Source organism: Crocodylus siamensis, chromosome 1 (assembly GCF_052110815.1).
Source record: "Crocodylus siamensis isolate JL-2025a chromosome 1, ASM5211081v1, whole genome shotgun sequence".
In the NCBI taxonomy this organism is placed as follows: domain Eukaryota; kingdom Metazoa; phylum Chordata; order Crocodylia; family Crocodylidae; genus Crocodylus; species Crocodylus siamensis.
Genome location: NC_143395.1, coordinates 412186158 through 412209737, shown reverse-complemented (window position 1 = coordinate 412209737; position 23580 = coordinate 412186158). Strand labels below are relative to the sequence as shown.

Here is a 23580-nt window from a genome sequence, read left to right as displayed (position 1 = left end):
AATACTAATACTATTCTTGGAAGAAGAAGGTGGTATGGCATTAAACCGAAGAAACCAGTGCTACAGAGAAAGGAAGAGACAGTGAGCAGGATGCAGGCTATAGAAAACTTGTGCCTGTTTCTGAAGAGGAATAAAACAGTCTGAAATGCAGTAGACTGCTTGGGAAAGGAAGCAATGTGACATGGAGGTGTTTCTGTGTGAGATGATGGGTCTGTCCTTGTGACTAGGAATGCCCTGCTCTCAGCTCCAGCCACAGCTCAAGACTTTACCAATGGCCAAGACTCCCTTGTCTCTGCCCACCCAGAGCCCCAGCTCTCTAGGCTTTGGCAGGAGCAAAACACCACTGCAGAATTGGTGGCAGATTTGCAGATTAAACAGATGTGGGAAGAGAAGGAGACAACAAAGGCCATGCCATCATGGTGGACAGCAAAGGTAAATGGAAGATAACAGGAAACCAGTGGTTAACACGGAGCCAAGATAGACATTGCTAAAATTAAATATGCAGCAGAGTTTAAAATAAAATGTAAATGGGTAATGGGAGAAGCAGGAAATCAGCCAGAATCCCATCATAACAGGCAAGCCGGGAAATAATTAAGAAGGAATCAAAACTAACTGCAGATGCACATACGTAACTAACAGAGCAAGCTGATGTGTAGAAGGGACTCTGCTACTATAAATAGAGAAACAGCAATTACCCATAAGGAAAGGGAAAGCAAAATGAATCTGCCTTCCATTTATTCTCAGGACAAGCGCAGCCGAGGCACCAACATCACAAGCTCCCATGCGCAGCCGTCCGCCAGTGGAGCTGGATGGAGCTCTTCCAGCGCTGGGTCTAATTCTATCTCCAGGTGGTCTCTGTGCTCAGCATATCAACAACAGCACCAGTCATGGCCACTGGGCTGAATCACAGGTCCCCTGGCACCCGTTAGGCTTGGTTCAAATCTCTGTATGCCATTACTAGTGCCCTGAAGCCACTCAGTCCCCCACTTTCTGGCAAGCAATGCCAGATTAAACTAATTATACCCTAAACCACAAGTCCATGTGATGGATTCTTGTTGGAAGCCGTCTCCCAGATTCCTACAGCTCTTATTTTTTAAACAGCACCCACAAATCTACCTTTTCAGCTGCATGGACCAGACCGCTTTGTGATAGCCTATTTGTAGCATGGGATGATTTTTCCTCTAAGGTGTCTTATCCATTAATGCCTCAGGGATATGAGCTCTGTGGGTCAGGGGTGCTCTGTGGCAGAAAGAGCACTAGCCAAGTGAACACTGCCAGGCACACCTTAGAGGGTCAGTAATAAATATGGGTCAAATCTGTAAGTCTTTTTTATGGTTCATATCCTGTTAATGTTACTGGGAGTTTGCTAAGTAGGGACTGAGAAAGGACCTCAGGAATTGGCCCAAGGGCTATATTCTAGTCTTTCAGATTTATACATCTGAATTCAATGCTACACTTGACCAAGTGTGCAGGCACCCAGAGCACTGGCCTGGGTAAATTTAAACACAGCAGTGATCACTAAAGGTATGCAACTCCCACTTTGAGCGATAATTAAATAATTGCCAGCTAATGTTCAGGAACCAAAAAACCCCCAAACACCCCCCCTACAACCTCCCCCCCCAAAAAACCAACCCAAAAACTCAACTAAAAAGCTCTTCAAACTTGTACCCCAGGAATGATTAATATAACACATTGGTTCCCAAACTCTGACAGATTGCGCACCACCAATTTAAAACAATACAACCTTAAGTACCACCAGCAAATTTTTGTCATATAAAGTAATTATAGTAAATCTGTTCATGTGTACCCCCGACAGGTTGTCTGCGTAGATTGGGAACTGCTAATATGACAAATAATTAGGCTGTTTTTTTGTGTTGCAGGGGCAGAGCTATCACTTGTTCCCGTTCCTGACTGTGTTCCTGTAAGTGAAAATATGGACAAAATCATGTGAAGCAATCTCCTCTGTACAATGAAAATCTGGAGGCAACCTTAACTATAAGAGTGCAAATGATACCTCTGTAGCAAGAGCTCCTTCAAACCCAGTGGAACGCAATACTAACTTTCAATGGTGAACAGCGATCGGCGTGTTGGACTTTGGGACCAGGCTCCCAATAGAAGTCCTGAGGAAGAGGTTGGTTAGCCTAATTAGTCAAGAAGTCGACAGAATTTGCATCCACAATTTCTGTAGTTCGGCCGGTTCTGCTGGGGTTCATTGTTGTGACAAGGGATGCCATTGCTGCTGCTGTCTTACTACCAGGATTGGGGGTTGGGAGGGGGAACACAACTCATCCCATTGGGTCGATCTCTGGTTAAATAAAACAGACCGAGCAAACAACCCTGTCTCGGTCTGCTGCTTTGGTTTTCCTCAGCCAGAGATTATTTTACATCCTTCTTTATTAAAAAGTTCATGCTCATAAAAAAAAATGAGTTCTATTATCAGGAGCAGTGTTCTAGCTAAGAGGCTAATTTTGGATGGAGCCTGTGCACAGCCATTTGTTACTGGCAGCAGTGAATTTGCAGCCAGCCAGCCAATAATGCTATCAATCTGCCATGCTGATAGGGCCAATTAGAAGCTTTCGCGGGGTCCGTGTAGGGGATGCAGAGTGAACAGGCTGCCGCACGGTGCTGCTGACTGATGAAGCACAAAAGAGCCCAGTCAGCAAAACTGGCACCATAGAGACAGATGACAAACACTGTAACCCAACCCAGCTCAGCGAGGCTGTAAATTAACACAGGTTAAGAGCCAAATCCTGCCTCCAGTGCGGGGCCTGAATATGCAAGCCCCAAGCAGAGCTCCCCCAGCTCTTCGTTCTGAATGGAAGTCCCTGTAGAGAGATAGCACAGCTGCTCTGGCGGCACACATACACAACACGATTGTCATGGAGTCATTTGCCTCAGATCTTATTCTGAAGTATGGCTACTCCGAAGTAAGGAAAGGACACATGGAGCTGTCAGCAGAAGGGGCTGTTACAGCATTTGGCCACGAGATGGCAGAGGAGAAAGTCTGCATTAAGAAAAAGGATGAAACTGTCTTGGGGAGCTGACATACTGCAGGTGCCCTACTGTAGCTTTTGCTGGTATATCATTACTCCTCACTTTATTTGGACTTATGGGGTGTGCTTCCTCCACTTTGCCTGCCAGGCCAAGTTAAATATGGATGAACTCCATAGTAAATGTGTCAGGTACCCGGTAGCTCCTGTTGCACCACTAAGTCTGCAGAATAAAACCCTCTCTCTGCTACCCTGGACATTATTTCTTGCATGTGTCTTATTAATTTTTTCTAAGTTACTGCTGTATTGCATTTGCTGTGGGAAGGCCTATGAAGCAGCTAAGAACAGAGCTCCGCTCTGCTCAGCGCAGAGGGTTATTTATTTATGCAATTTATATGCTGCCCTTCACAACAAAGGCTCAGGGTGGCTCAGAACAGGAAAACAGAAGAGCATAAAAGGGCTACTAGAAATTCACAATAAAACAGAGACCCACTAAACCAGCAGGCAACAAGCCTTTCAGACTGAGCGCCACAGTGACCCAGTCTGGGTCAGAGGTGGGTGGGTGGAAGGACCCAGTCACCACCATTGCTGTGCCCCTGTCGTCACAGGGACAGCACCTACAGCTGGTGCTTCTTGCCACATTGGCACAGCAAAATCTGTGCAGACTGTACAGATCTGTCTTGTGTACAGATCTGGAGGGGGGGTCACATGCCCCCCAATACTTGCCCGGGAGTGCACGCAGCAGTGTGAGCCACCCTCCCTGAGTCCCCGTGCCCCCTACCCCCAAAAAATGCTTATGACTCTGTCCTGTGCCCCGCCTCAGCTGGGCAGTGCCTGTTGGTGCCCCTTTGCTTTGGTGCCCAGGGCGGTTGCCCTGCTCTCCCTACACTTGCTACAGCACTGAGCAAAGTGACCTGCTGCTGAATGCCACCATAGTCCTATGTGCGGGGGCTGAATCAAATGGCTCCATTTGCCAAATCTGGTGCATAAAATGTAGATCTAGCATCCAGTGGTATCAAGTACCTTTACTTGGCATCATTATAGCTCTGTAGTTGTTGCTCTTCCTATATCATAAAAGACAGAGGCCCCCTGCACTGAACAGCATCTTGGCCTAGCTTTGTTTGCTAAATGCCTGCCCAAATAGAAGGGTCTTGCAATGCTTGTGAGTGACGTCCAGGCTTGGGCTCTTGTGGGCCTCAAGGTCAGGAGAGGCCCAAGCAGACTGGACGTACAGATGGTACTAGTCCATTGGTGCCGCCAAGAATGTACAGGCTAAATAGACAAGACAGACCATGGGTAGAGGAAAGGAAAAGACTGCACAAAGCAGTGCAATTGTTGTGATGGTGACAGACAGCACGTTAGGTTTGTGTTTGCTTTATTTTTCCAAGAATCCATTCACCACATCCTTTCCTCCACTCCTGAGACCTGTTCCTGTGAACTGAGCTGTTCGGAGCTGCAGGCCGAACATCTGAACCTCTTCAGATGCTCTCTTTATGCTTTGCCTCCTTAGTATAGCAGAACTAGATTGGTTTGCTGCCTTTCAGCAAATAGCTACTAGCAGAGTTGTAGTGGGGGGAAAGCGTATACTCTCAGGGACATTCACATGGAGTGGATAATATTCATTGGGCTCTGAATTATCTCTCTCAACCATGTGTTAAACTAAAGCTTCCCTCAAGCTTTTCACTGACCAGGGAAAGGAGGGTCCTTCTGCCTTTTATGATATAGGAAGAGAGACAACTACAGATCTATAATGATGCCAAGTAAAGGTACTTGATACCATCTGGGAGGTAATTAGCAACTGTGGCTGGTGCCATGAGGGTGTGGACGCAGCTTGCACAGGTGTGTGGAGGCAGGTGAAAATGCTTTGTACACTCTCAACTGTGCTGCATCCCCAGCATGGAGCAACTCACAGCTTCATCCTTGAATAATGCTATATACCTGGCTGCTTACTGGGCCCTACCAGGCTATGAGCATGAGTCAGCCTCAACAGAGTGACAGAAACACAGATCAACAGCCTGGAAACAGACCTATAAAGTGATTTTCCAAATGCTCAAAAGTACACAATAAAAACCCATTCCAATGTGAAGGTCTGAGAAAATAATACTGCGAAGGCCAGCTGAGCTGCAGCTATATGGGCAGAAACTGCTTTGAACGCCGAGTTGCTCTGACACAGCTGCAGGTTTCACAGGCTCCTCTCCCTCTACAGCCAGACTCATGTCTCAATTTTATTGGTTATTAAATGGAAAAATAAGGATATTTGAGCCAGCTGATCCACATGCATAAAGCAGCTTCCAAGGAGGGCTTCCGACACATGTAACCCAGCTCCCGCTGGCTTCTGTTGGCAACAGGTTTTATTCCTTGATAAATAGGGGAAATGGAAAGCGTGGACCACTGAGTTCTGTTAGCACAGGTTTCCATTTGTGATAGAAAAAGCAAGTGAAAAGTACGGGTGCTTCATGATATGGCCTACGCTGGAGGAGGAGATCAAATGCAACTCAGACAGGCGGGGAGAATGTGAAACATGTCATGCAAGTGTGAGTGTAGGTGGAAAGAGGAGAAATGGTGCAGGGGACATACTGCAAAAAACAAATGATGATTAGAAGCAGAGATCAGGAAATGCATATTCTGAAACTGGACTTATTCATAGTGACTGTCCAGCTTTAGTGCATGGAAAGAACTGCCAACTCCTCTCTCTCCAGTGACATTAAACACTGCTTGGAGCATCAGTCTCGTGGAGCTGGATCTTGCCAGGTGCATATTGCTTCCTGTGAGCCATGCACAGCCCTTCAGTTCAAGGAATGGCAGCTTGAATTTATGGATGGTGAGACCATGCAATTTGGAATATTATTGTAATTACTGGCTTATTGGGCTAGACCTTTCAAAAGCACAGACAAGCTGGCAGAAAGCACTGTCGTGTGGCAACTATACGTTCCAGGCATGCCAGTCACAAGTGCAAAATCGACTGTGCGTTCCCAGAGGAGAGAGAGCATGGTTCAGCCTGTGGGACTGAGATGGGCAGGGCAGTCTACCTAGAGACGTTTCTCACTGTGCTGCCCAATTGGTGACTCGAATGCATTTAGAAGTGTTTCAGAGCCTGCAGGCTGAATTAAGAGTGACCAGGTCCAAGCTTACATGCAAGCAAAGCGCAGGCTGCAATTGGGAATACACATGTAGATTTTTGTGCTTGTTTCTAACTTAAGTATGTGATGTGCTGGATTTGAACATTAAGCTTGTTATGTCCAGTCTAAGCGTGCAGCTCTCCTAACACTACAGTGAACCAGCAGTGCCCTCCCTGTTGGGACTGAGGGCTGGATCTGACTGCCAATTAAAATCCAACATCACACATGAGCGACTCACCCGCAGCCTGCGCCCAAAGACGGTGACCTGCCCCCTGGCTTGCTCCTTCCGCTGCCTCCACTCAACCAGATTGAGGCCGTTATCGATGGGCAGAGTCACGTTCCTCTTCCCCACTGTTGGGTTCACCGTGCCAGCCAGGAGGTGGGGCTCGGTCTGCAGTGCCACCTCCATGCCATTAGCAAGCATCAGCCGCAGAGAACCGTCAGCACCGATGTAGTAGCTGTTGCGGACTTGGTCTGGAGGAAAGGGAGAGATGGGCTCAGATGAAAGACGGAAGGTGTCAACCCGTATTTAATTCGCTTCCTCACCTGAGCGAGCAACACCATTTTGGATCATCGCAAACCAAACCCACTTACTGTCCATTGTTAATGTGACAACAGGTCAGGTTGGTTCAGAGGGAATGTCCTTTTTTGGGCCCTCATGCACTTAGAGAAAAATTCCCAGGCATGTGGGCTAAACGATGCTCCTGATGCACCCAGAAATGTGTTCACGTTTCCCCCTGGAACTGACCCCAGGTCCAGGAGGAAAATGCCTGCTTCGTACTTGTGACTCGTGTAGCGGGTGAGCTTTTGCTACTGAGAATCGGGAGAGCTAACTCAATTGAAGAGTGTGCATGTCCCATATATGTGCAAGTGGAAGCAAATGCTCCCTCCAGCCATGTTCTCCATCTCAAGTGGTGGAGATTCTCATTGAAGATTACTGCTAACTGGTTTTTCCAAAGATGAGGGTCATTCTCTTTCATCCAAAGAAAGACTTCTTAGGCACCAACAGAGCTCTTGTTGCCACAGGGGGTGAGGGCCCAGAGACACAGGGCTTTCGTGGGGATGGGTCCCGAGAGATCTGCAGAGATCTGAAGAGACCTACAGAGTCCTTGGGTCAAACTCCATCAGCTCTGGGGTGGGGGCAGAGGGAGAAAGGCAGCACTCTGCTCCTTGCTCCACAAACAGGACAATCAGGGAGAGACTCCATCAACTGCAATGACCGTTTTCCAATTCTGCGCAGAAGGCCATGGGCCTTGCCCAGTGTGGGGAGGATTTTATAAATGCACTATGCAGACACTGCCTGCTCTGCACGTCCTTGCAGGTGGGGGAACATTACTGTTCCTGTCTCCCCAGCTGCCATAAATACCCAATCATGAATAAAAATTGCCTTGAAAAATTCTTGACAATGGTTTTTCCATTTGGAGGCAAGTCAGATAGGTTCATGAGCTGTTCTCCCACAGTTGTAAGGGTGTGGGGGGGAAGCAGGGAACAAAGTCAGGATAAAATAATCTCTGCAGGCGAGACTGGCAAATGGCATCACTTGGCACAATAGGAAAGGAGAGGACACCTGACTTTGGCTGGTCTCATTCATTATGAACCTGTGTTCCTGCTCCTGCCATAGTGGGTCAGAGGCTTCCCAATGACCTCAGCCAGGACAGCATCTAGCAAATGATTAAGTGATAGCTTGAGCCAATGCATTAGGAGCACTGGAAATCACCAGTGCATATCAGCCTGCAGCAAAGACCCATGACAGTAGATCTAAAGCCCTTTGCATGTGCAGCCAAAGCCCACTGAAGACCCTTTCCATTGATTTTAATGGGATCTTGATCAAGACCACAAACACTCAAAGCTTGATTTGGAGGTGCAATGAAGAAGGGGGACCGTCAGGGAGCTGGCTGTTGGTCCTTGCCTGGAAACCTATTGAACAGGTTTAGCTCAATGGTGACATGCCTCACTTTGCTGTCCTCACACGTAAGGCACCTCTCTCTCACCGTGCACCTAGATGGTGTGGGTGAGGATTAGGGACAAGCCTGTTACAGGATGCTCTGAAGGGAGGACATCTGTGAAGAAATTCAGGCACTCTGATGTCAAGTTATTTCCCATAACTCCGGTTACAGCCCAATATAGACCCAATAAATAACTATTTATTCAAAGTGGATTAGCTCCAAAAAGAGATGGACACACCATGGCATAGCAAATAGCATGGTGGTTAAAGCATTCACTCGAGATGGGGGTTCAAGTCCCTCTTCCAAGTTAGACAAAGCTTGGCTTTGAATCTGCATACACAGTGAGTGCCCTAGCTAGCGGGCTATCGACTATTTCAAGCCCTTTCTTGCTCTCCGACCTGGGTTAGGTGCCAGATGAAGTTTTGTATCTGACAAGCCCAAATGCAGGGGGCACCTGTCTTGCCAAAGATATGCACCAACCAGCATGCAGAGATGACAGATGAGGTGATCTAAGGCCTGCTCCTTTTCTGTGCTCCCCGCTCTTGGCTAGCTGGGCAGCTCCAGGCTCAGCTGGTTTGTGTGGTTCCCTACTTCAGGCACCTTATTTTCCTTTCATTATACAGGGGGCTTGAGCCTCAACCTCCAGGCTCGGTTTCCACTCTGTGGCAGGCTGCCATGGGGCTAGGTGCTGGACTCCTGTCTAGAGCAGTGACTGAGCACCTTCGAGCATCTGGGCCGTAACTTCCAGTGAAGACCACAGTAGCCGGATACCTCTGAGGCTTTTATCCTGTGCGTTTCTGGGGTTTGGGTAGGAGGCATCATGCCGCTCAGTTTCACACCGACTCCAACCCACATCACATGTAGCTCCATCCAGGTTTTCTGAAAGGTTCACGAGCCATTTGTCAGAGTTGGCCAAGATTTGGAGCTCATGAGGAAGCTCTGTGCCAGCCAACTTCCACGCTCGGTGGTCTTTGCTGCTCTTGGAAATGCATGCCCTCACCAGGAGGGCAAAACGGTCATAAAAGTCACGAGAAAGTCATGAGCATGACCATCTACTGGAGCAGCACATAATGTACATGTTCCTCAGTTGAAACGTCTCGGATTTGTCTGGGAGTGGCATTCGCTGCTCTTGCAAATGAGGCCTTTTGGCTGTGCTGTGAACCGTGGCCTATTTTAAGGAGACCCCGGTGAACATGGCCATGGAGTTTCATTCCCACTGGTTCTGCTCACACCTTTCAGGAGCCTGTCAGAAAGCTCAAGTGTCAGGAAATGTATTTTTTTAGGGAACCATTCATGTCCCCGTCCATTACAAGCCATTCATTGCCCTTCCCCACCATGAAGACATTCTCTAACTTCAAAATATTGAAGTGGGGAAGCCTTTAGTAAACCTGCACCCTCGTGATAATGATGCCCTTTCTTGGGGAGCTTGGAAATGATTGACTGTGACACCATTATGCACCCATCCCTACACCCCTGAAGGCATAAACCAAATCATAGCCATTTATTTCACTGAAAACCCCCAACTGGAGCTTCTAATGCTTAATTAGGCTCTGGGGGTGAAGCCAACTTCAAGTCTGAGTATTTGCCAGACATCTTAAGGTCAGTGGATTTGGGATGGTTTGGCGAGGCTTGGGTTTGGTTTGTGTCATATTACTCCAGTGTATGCCCCAGGACAACGAAGGGTCTTGTGATACTGAAATAGCTTTTCCAGCCCATAGGGAATGCAGCACATAGGGCACCTCAAACTTCTCATCTGAAACCAAAAATAAATGACTCTCCCAGAGACATGGTTTTTAAAAAAACAATGCAGATGGGTGGACTGGTCTCACTGGGTCATTTCTTTCCAGCTAAGGCTGTTTGATCACAAAAGAGAGTGACTACAACTCATTGAGCAATGAGCATAAGTCAGCAGAGTGCAGGGGAGAGCCAGGGCCCATTGGTACCTCCTCTTAGTTCTAGCAAGGAATGGGGATTGCAGAGGTCTTGCCAGTCTTTGCCTTGTTTCTCCAGGCCCTTGGGAGCAGGACTGAGCACAGCCCCAGCCCCTGGGGAGCATCCTGAAACTTCAGGCAATTGGGCTCAGGGAATCACAACTGACTCCCACACGATTACTTCCACCCCAATTGCAGCTCCCTACCCCAGTGCTTCTCTGCCTCCTCCCCTTTCACCTCCTCTCTTTCTATCTTCTCACCCCATCACCTCCCACTTCCTTAATCCTCTCACACCATCTATCTCCTGCCACCAAAGTTGGCAGAACTGCACTGTCTTATAACAGCCCCACGTCTGGCCCTACATGTGCAGAACCCGCTGTGCTAAGTTTTTACCGTGTATGTGCAACCCTGTCCGTGGGAGCCTCTGGGCTGGTTTGGTCTATCAGCTCTCGATCAGGGGATGCTTAGCATGCATCTGAGAGATCAGTGAACAAAAAAATATGGTCTCCTACCCTCAGCCTGAAGTCCATTCCAATGGGGCACTAAGTTTTGAAGCAGAAAGGCATTAAAAGGCTGGAGTAACATGATCAGCCAGAAGAGGACTTAGATTTAGCAGCCCCTTTGTTATGACAACAATGGGAACATTGCTGAAATATCGCACCGTGAGAGGAATGGGCAGCTAAGTACTACACCGAGAGTGGAAAACAAGTCCGGAGGGACCTGTGAGCTGCTTAAAGTTCCTGCTTGCCATGCTGAGTAGGCATGAGTGCGCGTGTATCAGCATGGGGAGAGTTACAAGGCGCTGGGACACCAAGGGGTTTCTGGCACAGGAATGGTCAAGACAAGCCCCGGTCCCTGGTCCTTAAACCTGCAAGTGCCGTGCAAGCAGGGGAGCAGTTTGAGAGCTCACCTTGCAGGAGGGTGTAGAAGGCACCCGAGGCGGACAGATTGGTTGTTATAGTCACATCGTCCTTGCTGGATGTCTCGACCTGGACGTGCACGGAGCTGTCGGTATCGCTGCGGAAGCTGCTGACTTGGCCCGTGGGGAACGTCACGTTGGTGAGGCGCCCAAAGCTGTCGTACCTGGAAGGGAGGAACGCGGCATGATCAACAGCGTGGCCTGAGGAGCAGAGCGTACATGCTGCCCTATGAAGAACAGGCCACATCCTGACCTCCCAAGCCCTTACCCAGGCAATGCCCTTGACTGGGGTTTCTCAGGACCATCTGAGTAGGGAGCTTTGTCCTGTGGAGAGGAGCAGGACTTGGCACAATGCTTGTAATCAAGCCTATATATTAATATATATATATATACCCTGCCATCCTCACATCGCCTCTGCTCCTGATTTATGGTACTTTCCCTGTTCTGCCTTCAGATTGGCTTAAATAAGTCTGTCTCAGCTGAACAGAAGGGCTTTTGCAATGCCAGGGTCTGCTCTTTCCCTGGGTTGTGCTCCTGGCTCTTTGTACTCTGGGACTCGGATTATTTTGCTTCCTTCTTTTAAAGTGAACGCGAGGGTTGGAGAGAGGAGCCAGACTAGCTGCCCCAGGGAACGAAGGCCCCGGGACCCTTGCTTAGCATCGCCCCATCCTGTGCCCCAGTCCTCATCTAGCAGAGCCAATCTGAGCGGGTGAGAACGTGGCCTCTCTCTCGTCACTCCTTGACTTTCTCTCATGAGAGGTGCTGGCCAGGGTGATTGTTGCGATGGGAACACGAGGAAGGAGGCTGAGAACAGCTCTTTCTGCACAGGCCATCGACCGCCTAACGAGGTAGGGGTTTGTTTTATCAGTAAAAAGGAGACGCAGACGCCCTGCGGCTGGAACTTCCCCGAGCAGCGCTCACATGGGTGCTCTCATGCTGAGCCTGCATCTCCCCACCTAGCAATGGCTCCCGGTCCCCTGGGCATGTTCAAAGCATGGCTCTAGCAGGGAGAGTGAGCTCAGGGTAAGGACAGCTTCCCAAAATGTAAACCAGAGCGCAGTGCGGTAGGAAGCCACTGGGGTGCAACTCCCCAGGGCCCGTGGGCCGACTGACAAGATACCAGTCACGGGTAAGCCCTGTAAGCTGACGAGGAGAAACAGGTATAAAAGCTATCCTGTCTACCTCTGCTACCAAAACCTACCCACGGGTGAGAGTCAAGCCATTGCAAGTCCTGCCCGCCAGGCGTTCAAGAGCAAATGCTATTCCGGGAAGTGCTGAATGTACAACATTGGAGGCACACGGTGGGGCCTCAGCTGCAGACCTGTGCTCAGTTTTGGGCCCTGTGCTTTTAGGAAGATGTAGCAAATGCCAAGAATGATAAGAGGTTGAGGAGCAGGACCTCTGAGGAGGAGAGACCCAGAGTATGACAACTGAGGGACATGGCAACGGTCATGCTATCCCAAGCACACACAATAGCACACGCGCTTTCCCTAAGTGACATCTGTATTCCTGCTTGGAAAGTGCAACCTAAAGAGTGAAGAGGGTCCCTATCCCAACCCCGCAATCATTAGGATGTCGGTATCTGAACTTGACAGCTCAGACTTGGCACGCTTAACAAGCTCAGGGCAAGGATGGCGCAAAGAAAAAATGCACAGAAAAAAAACACGTGATTCTTCTCAGCTACATCCTGATCCTTTTCTTATGCTGGCCCCAGCCAAGCGTAACACCACTGAAGTTGGAGGAGGTCTGCTGGCATAAAGGTAACGTGAGAGAGATGAGAATCAGGGCCATGGATATATGAGAGACAGGGTGTGTGTATGTGTGATAGACAAGTGACTCCTGGTTCATTTTAAGTCCTGAGTCACTAGTCTGTGATTCATCTGAAGTGAATGACACTCAGCTCTGTGCAGGGAGGCAGCACAAGGACTATACACAATTTATGCCTACTTCCATGCTCCAAAGAAAGGCCCTCAGTCCCTCAGTTATCACCTCTGAGCAAACAGCCAACTTCGTAGGGCACAGCTTCCCCTGGCACCACAAACCATCCTTCCAGACACCTGCTTTCTTCCCAACACATCCATAAAGTCCCCATGTCAGTCCCTCTACTAGCAACTCCCAACTCACCCAAGCACCCCTACATCTATCCAGTGCCCTGAGACACCTTCTAGCACCGACCCGACCCCCTACATTACCCAACCTCCCCGCATCGGCACACCTCAAACACCCCCTGGCACTTGCCCACGTATGCACGCTAGCAGTCCTTCACATCCCTTCTCCTGTCACCTAACATGGCAACAGCTGCCAAGCTCTGTGCAGCTTCATCTCCTGGCCCTGCCGCTGCTTGGGGAAGAATGATTTGCAAATATGCAAATAACTGGTGCATATGCAAATAATGCATATATAGCAACCATATGGGTGGAACGGGGTGCCTAAAGCTTTTTATTATTTAAATCAAAGAAAGAAAATAAACACAATTTGCATAATATGTCACATGCAGAGTTTAACAAGACTGGGCAGCAACGTGGCTGAATTCTACCTATGAGCAAGGAGTGGAATTTGGGACTGCGGGTAACTCAAAACATCTGCCTTTTTATGCATGCAAAAGCCTGTTTCTCTTCTATCCCATCTGCATTAGAAAGTGAGGCGGGGAGGGCACTCCTAAGCACTTTACTCCAGAGGTGATATCTCACCTAGTCACAGCTGCTAAAAGGTCGCATCCTACAGGGAAGGGGATGTGAGAAAGTAGCATAACTGCACCATTAACATTTTGATTATGATTTTTAATTAACAGCAGATGAAGTGTAACAAAATTCATGTCCCAAAAAGAAGCCCTTTCGTGCTGGATGATGATGCAGGGCAGGAGGCTCGCGACCCATGGGAGTGGGTGCTGAAATTCTCCTTTGCGTGCTGCGTGCTCCCCTCACGGCATGCCTTTCTTTTCCTCTTTGCTCACTGCATATTTTGCATATCATGGGAGCATTTTTGCCCTTTTGGCTTGGATTAGAAGGTACGGCGCATACATGATGCTGTTTATTATACACCCCCAACCCCCTGGGCCCCTCTGACTTTAAGGCCTCTGCATTTCTGAATGGATAATAGGCTTTAACAAGGCAAAGTGATTGACAGGAATGTTTCATCTCCCTTCACCTCCGCTTCCAGCCTTCACAGAGGCATTTCTCTGACAGATCCCCGGCTTGGAGACGAAGGCCAGGTGACTGGCTTTCATGTAGCTGCAGGTGCGTCCTGGTATTTGTAGTAAGATAAATCTCCCCTAGTCAACTCATTTCACAGCTAAGCTGGATAGGCCTGTTTCCACAGTCTAAGGATTTAGAGGTGGCCCCGTTTGCATCCCAGCCTAAGACGTCTGTGTTCTCCAAGAGCTCCAGAAGCACCAGAATGAAAGAAACACTGAAGCACAGGAATGTACACAGCAGCCACTCTGAGCAATGAATTCATCACCTGCTAACGCAGCTGCTGCCTCCCATTCACACCAACTGCAAAGACTCGGCATTTACAATTACAGTGACAATTATTAGGCCGGCAAAGGAAGCTGTTGCCATCAATTCCCAACTGGAAATTTATTTAGCTAAGGTTCAATGCACAGAATTAAAATGGTATTTGGTGCTTATGAGGCCTAATTGTTAGCTTGTAAACACTTGGAGCTTGCATTTATCACATTACTGTTATGCAGAATCATTGGTTCTGGGAATTGAGAGAGTGTCACAAGTGTTGTCTACTCAGAAATCAATTCCTTGCAGGATTCGCTGGGATTCCTCATCTTGGTGGTTTCACCTGTTAGCAGCCTTCTGGAGCTTGCAGCCAAATACGTTGGAAAAATGCACTCTAATAAGATTACAGTTAGTGCCGAAGCTTCTCCAGCGCTCCCCAAACTACACCTTGTGCATGAGGTGGCACAGGACCACACCTGCCCTCCTCCAACTCAGTGTTTGCAGTGACATTAAATCCAACATTTAAAAATCTATAACGATCCTAGCAAGCTACTTGTATGTCAGAAAGCCCCTCCTTTATAACATCCTGCGCACCAAACCAGTGTGTATCTGACCCTGTTATTACCTGCCACTTCCCTCAATGCCCAACAGCAAAGAGGAGCTGAAATGCATTCCTTACTAGGTTGTTAAAATCATATGTAGGCTTCGAACACCCCCCCAAACCTTGGTGATTTGACTGGTGGGCTTTCACTGTCCTTTTGACACTAAGCCTAGGGACCAAAATTACACATAAATCAGTATATCTGATCAGAAACTGGTTCAAATTGGTAATACAACAGAAGTTCAGTGCACATAAACTGCTATCAAAATGGCCAAAACCGGTTTAAAATAAACCTGGATGGATGCAGTATCAGACATAACTAATTTAGGTAAATCAGTTTATTGAACTTCTGTCCTCCCCAGATCAGAGACCTGTGTGGGTCTGAGTTTAAAGGCCCACTTCGGACCTGCGCTTAATGTTATACAACCAGACCTGAACCTGCAACCCTTATTAGCAAGTCGTCTTACCCACAGACTGACCTGACCCGCTTCAGGCAAATCTGCAACCTGATCTGCACTGCTGACAGACATAAAACAAAAAATAACTCTGCGCTTTCCTGGAAGCAGCATTGTGTTAGTTCAACCCGCCTCCACAGCATCTGTATAGATTGGGAGTTTCAGAAGGGCTTTTTGGCACCTTTATGTAATAGCTGATTCAGTCAGCTATTAGATAAAAGCACCAAACAAACCCTGCTGAAGCACCTGATCTATACAGACGTTGGGCAAGTCAGATCACACTAACACGCTGCCTGTTCTGGGCATGTGTTGGGCAGCTGCTGCCAGACTTGGAAAAGAAAACAGCGTCTTACCAGAAAAAGCAGAACGTTAATGTTCAAAATGGCTGCGACGGAGATCAAAGAAAAGATAGAGCAGGGTGTGCCACCCTGCTCTATCTTTTCTTTGATCTCCTTCATGGCCATTCTTCCTTCTTTGTTTGATCTCATTTGTGCTGCTTCTTCCAGTAAAGTGTAGGATTTCTTACATCTGTCAGCAGCTGGCGGTGAGGCTTACCCGACCTGAGTCTAATCTGAAATTTTATTTTTCAGACCCACACCCAATCTGCAAAATGTAAAGTAGTTCACGTTCCCACCTGGACCTGACCCATGGGTACCTGACCTGATGCAAGACTCTATTCCAGATTCAAGTTAATTCACAGTCCCCCAGCATCCCAGGATGCTTTGCACCTCCCTTGCAGGGTAGGCAGGCTAGCTTTGGCCTAAGCTGCCTGCTCCAGCCTATCAGAGAAGTGTGCTCTAGTGCCCCCCCAGCTTCTGGCCTGAGCCACTGCAGGCATGTGGCTGCATTTCTGGAATCAGAAGTGAATGTCTGTTCACTTGCTTATCGGTTCAATTGATGCAGTTTAGACTAACCTATGAAGATTGAATCAATTCAATCCCCAGGCTTTTTGACTGTCTGCAGCCTAAAAACACCCTGGTTTTAACTTTGTTGTGTTAATGGGTACCTAGTGACACAGAACTTGCCTAAGAGACTTGTTCTGGGGCAGTAGAAAAGTGGTATTTTCCCTTATTGCCATTTTGCTCCATTGTCTTTAAAGGAGCAATGGTGAGGCTCTGTATTATATTTAAAGTAGAACAAGGAGCAGGGGAGAAATGCACACCTCAGATAGGACAAAGGGATTTGTGCCCTGTTTGGGGTTCCTGTAATTTATAGCTTCACAGAAATTCCCTAAGTGTCACAGGCATGCAGGACTATAATCGCTGGGTAAGAGGCTACATTAAATACATGTTGCTTTATACTCAAGAGGTAGCTGTTCATCCCCATTCATCTTTATCTTGGAATAGGGGAGGGAATGTAAAGGCCCATATGCAAAAACAGAAGCCCAGGCTGAGCCTATATGAGAACTGGGCTGAGATGCAAGGGTTGGACCGATCTGGAACGCAGCTGTACGTGCTTCAGGCTGCATCACATCAGAGGTGGGGCTTGGGAAAGGTAGGACTGAGCATGTCCTATTTGCCTGCCATGCTCGAAAGCTGGAAGGGTGCCCATGACACATCTGTAGACGTGGCTCCAGCACCTTCTCTTGAGCTGATACCATCTCTCCTGTGTCTAAGAGAGGCCACTAAGGGCAAATTTAAAGCAATATCATGGCTTTGCAGCTCTGCAGTTCATTGGCAGGCTTGGTTGGGTGGGACTTGTTCAGTCCTACCCTCCATAAGACCTATCACTGACCCATTACAGACAAGCCCTGGGAGAGGCCCCAAAGGCTGAGAAATCAAGGCTATACTTGGAGCCTCTAGCCTTTTGTTGCTGGGCAGGTAACCGTGCTCAGAAGACCCCAAGCAGCACTCTGTGATGGAGAACATGCCTACCCTGCATCAATGCCATGCCTGGAAGTGTGGCCATGAACTATAAGGCAGCTACTGACCCGAGCTGTACATGCACCACCTGAGAATGAGCTGATGTAGCTGCCTACCAGCCCAGCTCCACATTCAGGGAACGCTTCTTAGCATACACTTGGGGCTATATTGCCTCAGCTTCTTGAATTTGGTATAGGTACTCCAAAAGGTACAGCCTACTTGACACGGCACAGTAGAGGTAACTCAGAAGCACAGTGACAACAATTATGCTATTTTGCTGCAATTTTTGCCCATGCTACAGAGTAGTTTGAGAGAAGCATCCAGCTATCTGGGGACTAGGATTCAAAGTTGGAGCAGAATTCCCCTGTTCAAACTTCACAGGGGACTCCTGGCAAAAGGTTCAGGGATCCCTCAGAAAATTCTTCCATTAAGTTAATCATTTGTGTCATTAAATCAGACCACAGTACGCAGATCACAAGAAAGAAAAACCCAAGAGCTGGGTTAACAAGAGCAATTTTGAGACCAACATTTGTCCATGAATGTGAATTTGGAGAAAGCATGTCCCACTTTCCAAAGCAGAAGCAGAAACCTTTGCAAAGACACTGCCTCCGTTCACTGTAGTGTAAATTGGGATCATTCCACTTTTTGAAATCTGAAGATCTGGTTCAATAACCCTATCCTCCCACCCCCAGTCTGCATCACCTCTTGTTGGTGAACATGGTTTCTGGGCAGCCTGACTGTAAGGTTTGGCTGCAGTGATGTGCAAATACCTACTAGGTCTGCATCTGAAAAAATTACCTTGAAGACTAATTGAGCACACAAAAGACCTACAACAAAAAAGCCTTGCATTGATTAAATGCATAAAAGTTGTGACTTTGGCTTAGAGGGAAGCTAAATTATTTAACATACAATGATACCATCTCAATGAGCTATGGTAATCAAGATAATTACTATAATCCTGATTTCTTAAAAAAAAAATTAACAAGGTTCTTGTTTCTCTTTTAAAAAAAAAGCCAAAAACAGTTCCTAAGCCATTAAAACAGATGTGTTGCCATTCTTTCAGGTCAAGTTAAGAAAACAAAACCCAATAAATTGTATCCTTTTGCTTTGGATTGAGGAGATGGATGGCATCAGAGTTTTAGCTTGCAAGAGTTTCCAGGCCTACTTTTCTGATTAATTATCTCTGCCAAAAACCCAACATGAAGGTGGATTTTTCATTCAGCTGCTGGTCAAGCAGACCTGTACTGTGTGAATGTCACACCCTGTGTAGCGAGGTCAAACTTCACTGCTGTGCAGAGGTACAGTAATATATAGACATCATTTAGCCCTCTGAAATGAGACTTGCACAGGAGGATTTTGCAAAGTGGGGTGTGGAAGCAGTGACCGGGGTGGCTGCATTCCCTGCACCCAGCCTTCCTCCCTGCCCCCCTGCCACTGTCCCAAGAGTTAGGAGAGCTCGAAAACCATTTCTACCCAGCTCCAGCCAGGCTGCTCAGGGGCTGGGCTCAGCCCAGGGGAGTGCTGGCAGTTCCCCATCTCTGCACCTGCCCTTGGGCTGGCGGAGAACAGCCAGGGGGACCAGGCAGGGAGGCAGAACCCACCCATTGCTGTCCTAGCTTGAGCAAGACAGTGGCAGTGGTAGTGGCAGGCAGAGGGGACATGCCTCAGAGCATGGAAAGGAAGGAAGGAATTATTACCTGCTTGAGGGACTTAAAAATGACCCTGACTGCTGTTCCTGTGATGTGGCCAGAAAGGAGGGTGAGGTCGCACTCCTGCAACCCCTCTGGATCCAGCCCTGGACCTGCACAGAAGTTCATTGGGACGTAGGATGCCATTTTCTGGAGCAACTGTTGAATTCTTCCCCTCCCAACACTACAGTCAGTGAGCTGGATGGCTGCAGGTGGGTTTCTCACAGTCTACGGCAAGGCTGTCTAATGGGTGGCCAGCAAGCTACCCACAGCTCATGAGGGCTTAGCATACAACCCTTGGGCTCCCCCCGTGTGCATGTGGGGTGTGTAGCCTGGGTGGCCCATGGTCCCTACTAATGCTGCTGCCGCGATGTATAGTCATGGGACTGTGGCTCCCAGCCACTTTGAAATTGGATAGCCCTGGTCTAGGAGAAAGGCCTCCCCTTCTACAAGGGCTTTGGAGCAGATGTGCTCTCCTTTGGAGAAGGCTCCTATCCCCTTGCTCTCTGGGGAGACATGGCCAATAGATCCCATGGCTTGGCCCTCTTCCACCTCCCCCATGTCAGTAGGAACATACTGGGAGGCCTCAGAGAGGACTATTCCTAGGATGTAAGAAATCCTGTTTCCTATTCTTCATCCCAGGGTAACATCAGCTCAGTTGATTCAGGCCCATGGAAGCTGTGACCTAACAGCCCAGATTTACAACATTTAGGGAGAAGAAGAGATACCAGAAAATGACTTGCAAAAAGAAAAAACAGAAGCAGTTGTGAGTGGCTGAAGATTGCCTTGGTCCTACTGAGCTATGCTGTTTCCTGCCATTTATTTATCTTTGGAAAACACGGGCAAGATATAGATTCCTAGTGGCTTTAACTGGATTATGATACATTCAGGGTATGGACAAATAATCAAATTAAACTGAATTAACGGGGGGTAGAGACTCACTGAGGAAAAGCTGATGCATGGTGATTGCTGTTGTGTCTGAAATTACCCTGGACTAAGTGAAAGCTAAACAGAACAACACAGCATTATATGCAGGATACAGGAGGTGACTGTAATGCTCTACTGAGTGCTGGTTAAACCTCAGCTAGAGTATTGTATCAGGATTTGTATGCAATATGAATTGCATGTCAAGAAGTAGGAGAAGGTCCAAAGGTGAATGATAAAGACGATAAAGGGTTGGAAGAAAGCAGGTGTGAGGAAAGGCTGATGGAACTAGGTGTGGGTAGTTTGGAAGAAAGGATATGATATAGCAGTTTTCAAATGTTTGAAAAGAGATGCCTTAAAGATGAAGAAATGCTGTTCTCCCCTGCCAGAGAGAGCAGGATAGCAATGGGGTTAAACAGCAGCAAAACTTATTTAGAGCAAGTAAAACTTCTTAGCTGCCAGAACAGCAGGACAATATTAAGAAGCTGCCTAGGCGAAGTGCAGAATCTCCTTCGCTGGAGGTCTGCAAAAGGAGGCTGGGTTGGATCTGTCTGGGGTTGTACAGAAATGCCGAATCTTGCATCTGTGTGAAGTGTTGCACTAGACGACCCTTGAAGTTCCTCCCACTCCGGGATTCTGTGACTCGATTTAAACGTGCCCTGAGAGAAGTACTCTTGAGGCACTAACACACACCTCTCATTTCGCTTAGTTGTTATCCCTGTACTGAGCCCAATACTCTGCATTTGATGAATGAATAGCTTATATTTGGCAATCAAAAGATATCAAGAAACAAATAAAGAATCCACCATTTCCTTTATTAGTTTATTTAACTGGGTAAGTGCCCTCACTGTTAAAAAATTATGTTATATTCTGGTTTGAATTTATCTGGTTTTAGCTTCTAGCTTTGGCTTGGTCTTTTTTATGCCCTTGTACATTACATTAAAAAACCTTTCAGTACCAGGTGTTTTTGGCCCACGAAAGCACCTGCATGCTGTAATCAAGGTGCTTCTCAGCTTTCCCTTTGATAAACTAAACCGAGATCTTTAAGTCTCTCACTGTAAAGCGTTTTCTCCAGCCCTTGAATAATGGTTGTGGCTCTTTTCTTTATCCTCTCCAATTTTTCAAATTTCTTTCTAAAATTTAAACAAGAAAACTGGCAGCATTGTAGTGTCCATCTCACCGCTGCCATATAAGCTAGCAAAATCACCCCTTATCCCACTCATTGCTACCTTTTCCATATAACCAAATTAGCCCTTTTGGATACGGCTAATTTGGGAGCTCAGGTTGAGTTGATTGTCTCTTACTATCCCCAGACCTTTTTCAGCCTTACAGTGTTAGCAGGATACGGTGCCCCATCCTGTGGCAGTGGTCTGCATTCCTTGCTCCCACACGTACAATTTTCTGCCATTTTGTTGGAATGGGGCTAGCTAACCAGGCAATCCAGATCTTGCCAGATGACTTCCCATTATTTACCACTCTACCCATCTTAATTGCTGCCTGTGAATTTTCTCAGCCATGGTTTTATATTGACATCTCGATCACTGATGTGAGTTTTGAACAAAATCAGGCGAAGATCCAATCCTAGTAGAATCACAATAGAAATGCTCCTCTATGATGTGGATTTCAAATGAATGAATACTGCTGGAGATCTGTCAGTTAGCAAGTTCTTAATCCCTTTAACATCTGCTTGCTAACGAATTGCTCTGACCTACCTAAATCCAGAGTCCCATTTCTCTTTTCCAGACACTACACAATACTTCCTTATGTGGAACTCTGGAGGGTTTATAGCTATCATATGGCTCCACTGAAATGAATGGAGGCACAGAGCAGACAAGTTTCATAAATTTTCCATCTTACTGGGTGGCAAGAAATAACTAACTACTGTTATAAGTATACCCACAAAATAACTTGTATTTTTCCTCTTCCTTGTGGTTTACCTCTATATTTTTATTCATAGATTAGATGCAAGAGCTAATTTTGGAGATAAATGTGATTGTTAAGTGCTTAGCGTGTTTCATTTTCCATTGTTACATCTGTTGTCAAGTTTTCTATCACACCTAATATGGTGCAAAATTCTCTTCTTACTCTAGCCATTCTACAACGAGTACCTTTTGTCCAATGAATTTTATTCCTTAAGGATCAAACAGATCACTGAATACAACACAAGGCCCATGGCATATCATTCTAATGGTACTTACTCATAAAATGTTGTCCATCCATTTTCATTGCTCTTGGTGGCAAGAAGACCAGAGTTGCCATGGTACGTCATCATGGCCACTTCATGCCCTTGCATTGTCACACTCTTGAGTGCGCTGTTGGTGCCAATTGTCACCCAGTAGACCTGGCCATCTGGCACCACTAGCCAGAGTGGCATTCCAGTGGAATCCCTCCGAATATTGACTAAGTTACCGTTGTTATCAGTGATCAGGGTTATGTCTCCATCTCCCGAGTAGGTGAAATTGTAGAGGTAATCCCCTGTGGTCAGGCTCTGGGTATAAAGGTGTTTACCATTGGTGTCAAACAAGTAGAGCTCCTGGTCTATAGGGGAGGACAGCTCATATAGGTTCTGTGTGTTGAGGAATGGCTTGTTCTTCCGAATGAAGCGGATTCGGATATTTCCAAGATCGGCAACATACAACTCCCCGTCTGCGCACACTGCCAGGGAGGAAGGAGCATTGAGCTTGGCATCTTTTGCATACCCATCATCCCCAGAGAAGCAGTCACAATTGGCATCATTCTTGCAGTCGCAGCTGCTTGGCGCACCAGCAACAAGAGAGATCTCTCCGTTGGTGGTGACCTGCCTGATGCGGTTGATCTTCTTCTCATCTGTCTCAGCGATGTACAGGACCCCGTTATGAGAAACAGTCAAAGCTGTAGCAGATTCTAAGGTGGCATGGATCGCCACTTTGCTGAGGAGGAAGTGGTCAATGCCTGGGACCTGACAGTGCATAGGCCTTCCTGCCACAATGCGCACTTGGTGATTCTCAGAGATCTGCAACACGACATTATTGTCGAGGACATACAGGGAATTATCCATCGGGTTGACTGCCAGGTCTGTGGGCCACTCTAGACGAACCTAACAACATGACAGTGAAAAAGAAATGGTGAAAAACATTGTTCTTTCTATTTGATTCCTACAGTCACCCTTAATAATCAAACTTCTAAAAGCCCCCATCCATACATCTATCCATCTGCCCACTCCTTTCTCCCTCCCTCCCCAAATCATTGTGCTATCCAGGTATGTGGTATGTTTGGCATGGGGTAACAGAGAAGTAAGCGGTGGAATACTGAAAAAGGGATAAAGGAATAACTTCTTATTAATTTACACTGTATTGGGAGCCATAATATCAAATAATAATAAGATAGCCCCCATTCTAGAGAGCACAGGATAGATGTTCCAGAAGTGATTAAAGTGTATGTGCATACCGCATGGCTTGTGTACAACTGCTTGTGCCATTAACTATACTACTGCCTTGCAACGACAAATTCTGTGTACATGAACTAGGAACATTTTTTTGAAAACTTAGTTCAGGGTCTCATTCCTGTGAACATACATAAACAGCAATTCTCAAGGAATTCAATTTCACAGTTTGAAATAAAATGCCTGCTTCTTCCAGGTGGGTTTTTTCATTATGCTTCATTAAAGACTGAGTTCAATATAAATGATAGGTATTGATATTGTATTGACCCATTACA

At 47.1% G+C, this 23580-nt stretch overlaps 1 protein-coding gene across 4 annotated transcripts in view; it reads right to left on the bottom strand.

The window, feature by feature from the left end:
- TENM4 (teneurin transmembrane protein 4) overlaps positions 1–23580 on the bottom strand; it is a 757738-nt gene that overhangs the window by 29406 nt on the left and 704752 nt on the right. For all 4 annotated transcript variants that reach the window (XM_090030685.1, XM_090030687.1, XM_090030688.1 and 1 more), the window contains 3 exons: positions 22083–22960; positions 10897–11069; positions 6348–6583 (listed from right to left, as the gene is read on the bottom strand). In XM_090030685.1, the coding sequence (XP_089886811.1) occupies positions 6348–6583; positions 10897–11069; positions 22083–22960 (1287 nt within the window). The remainder of the gene's footprint in view (positions 1–6347; positions 6584–10896; positions 11070–22082; positions 22961–23580) is intronic.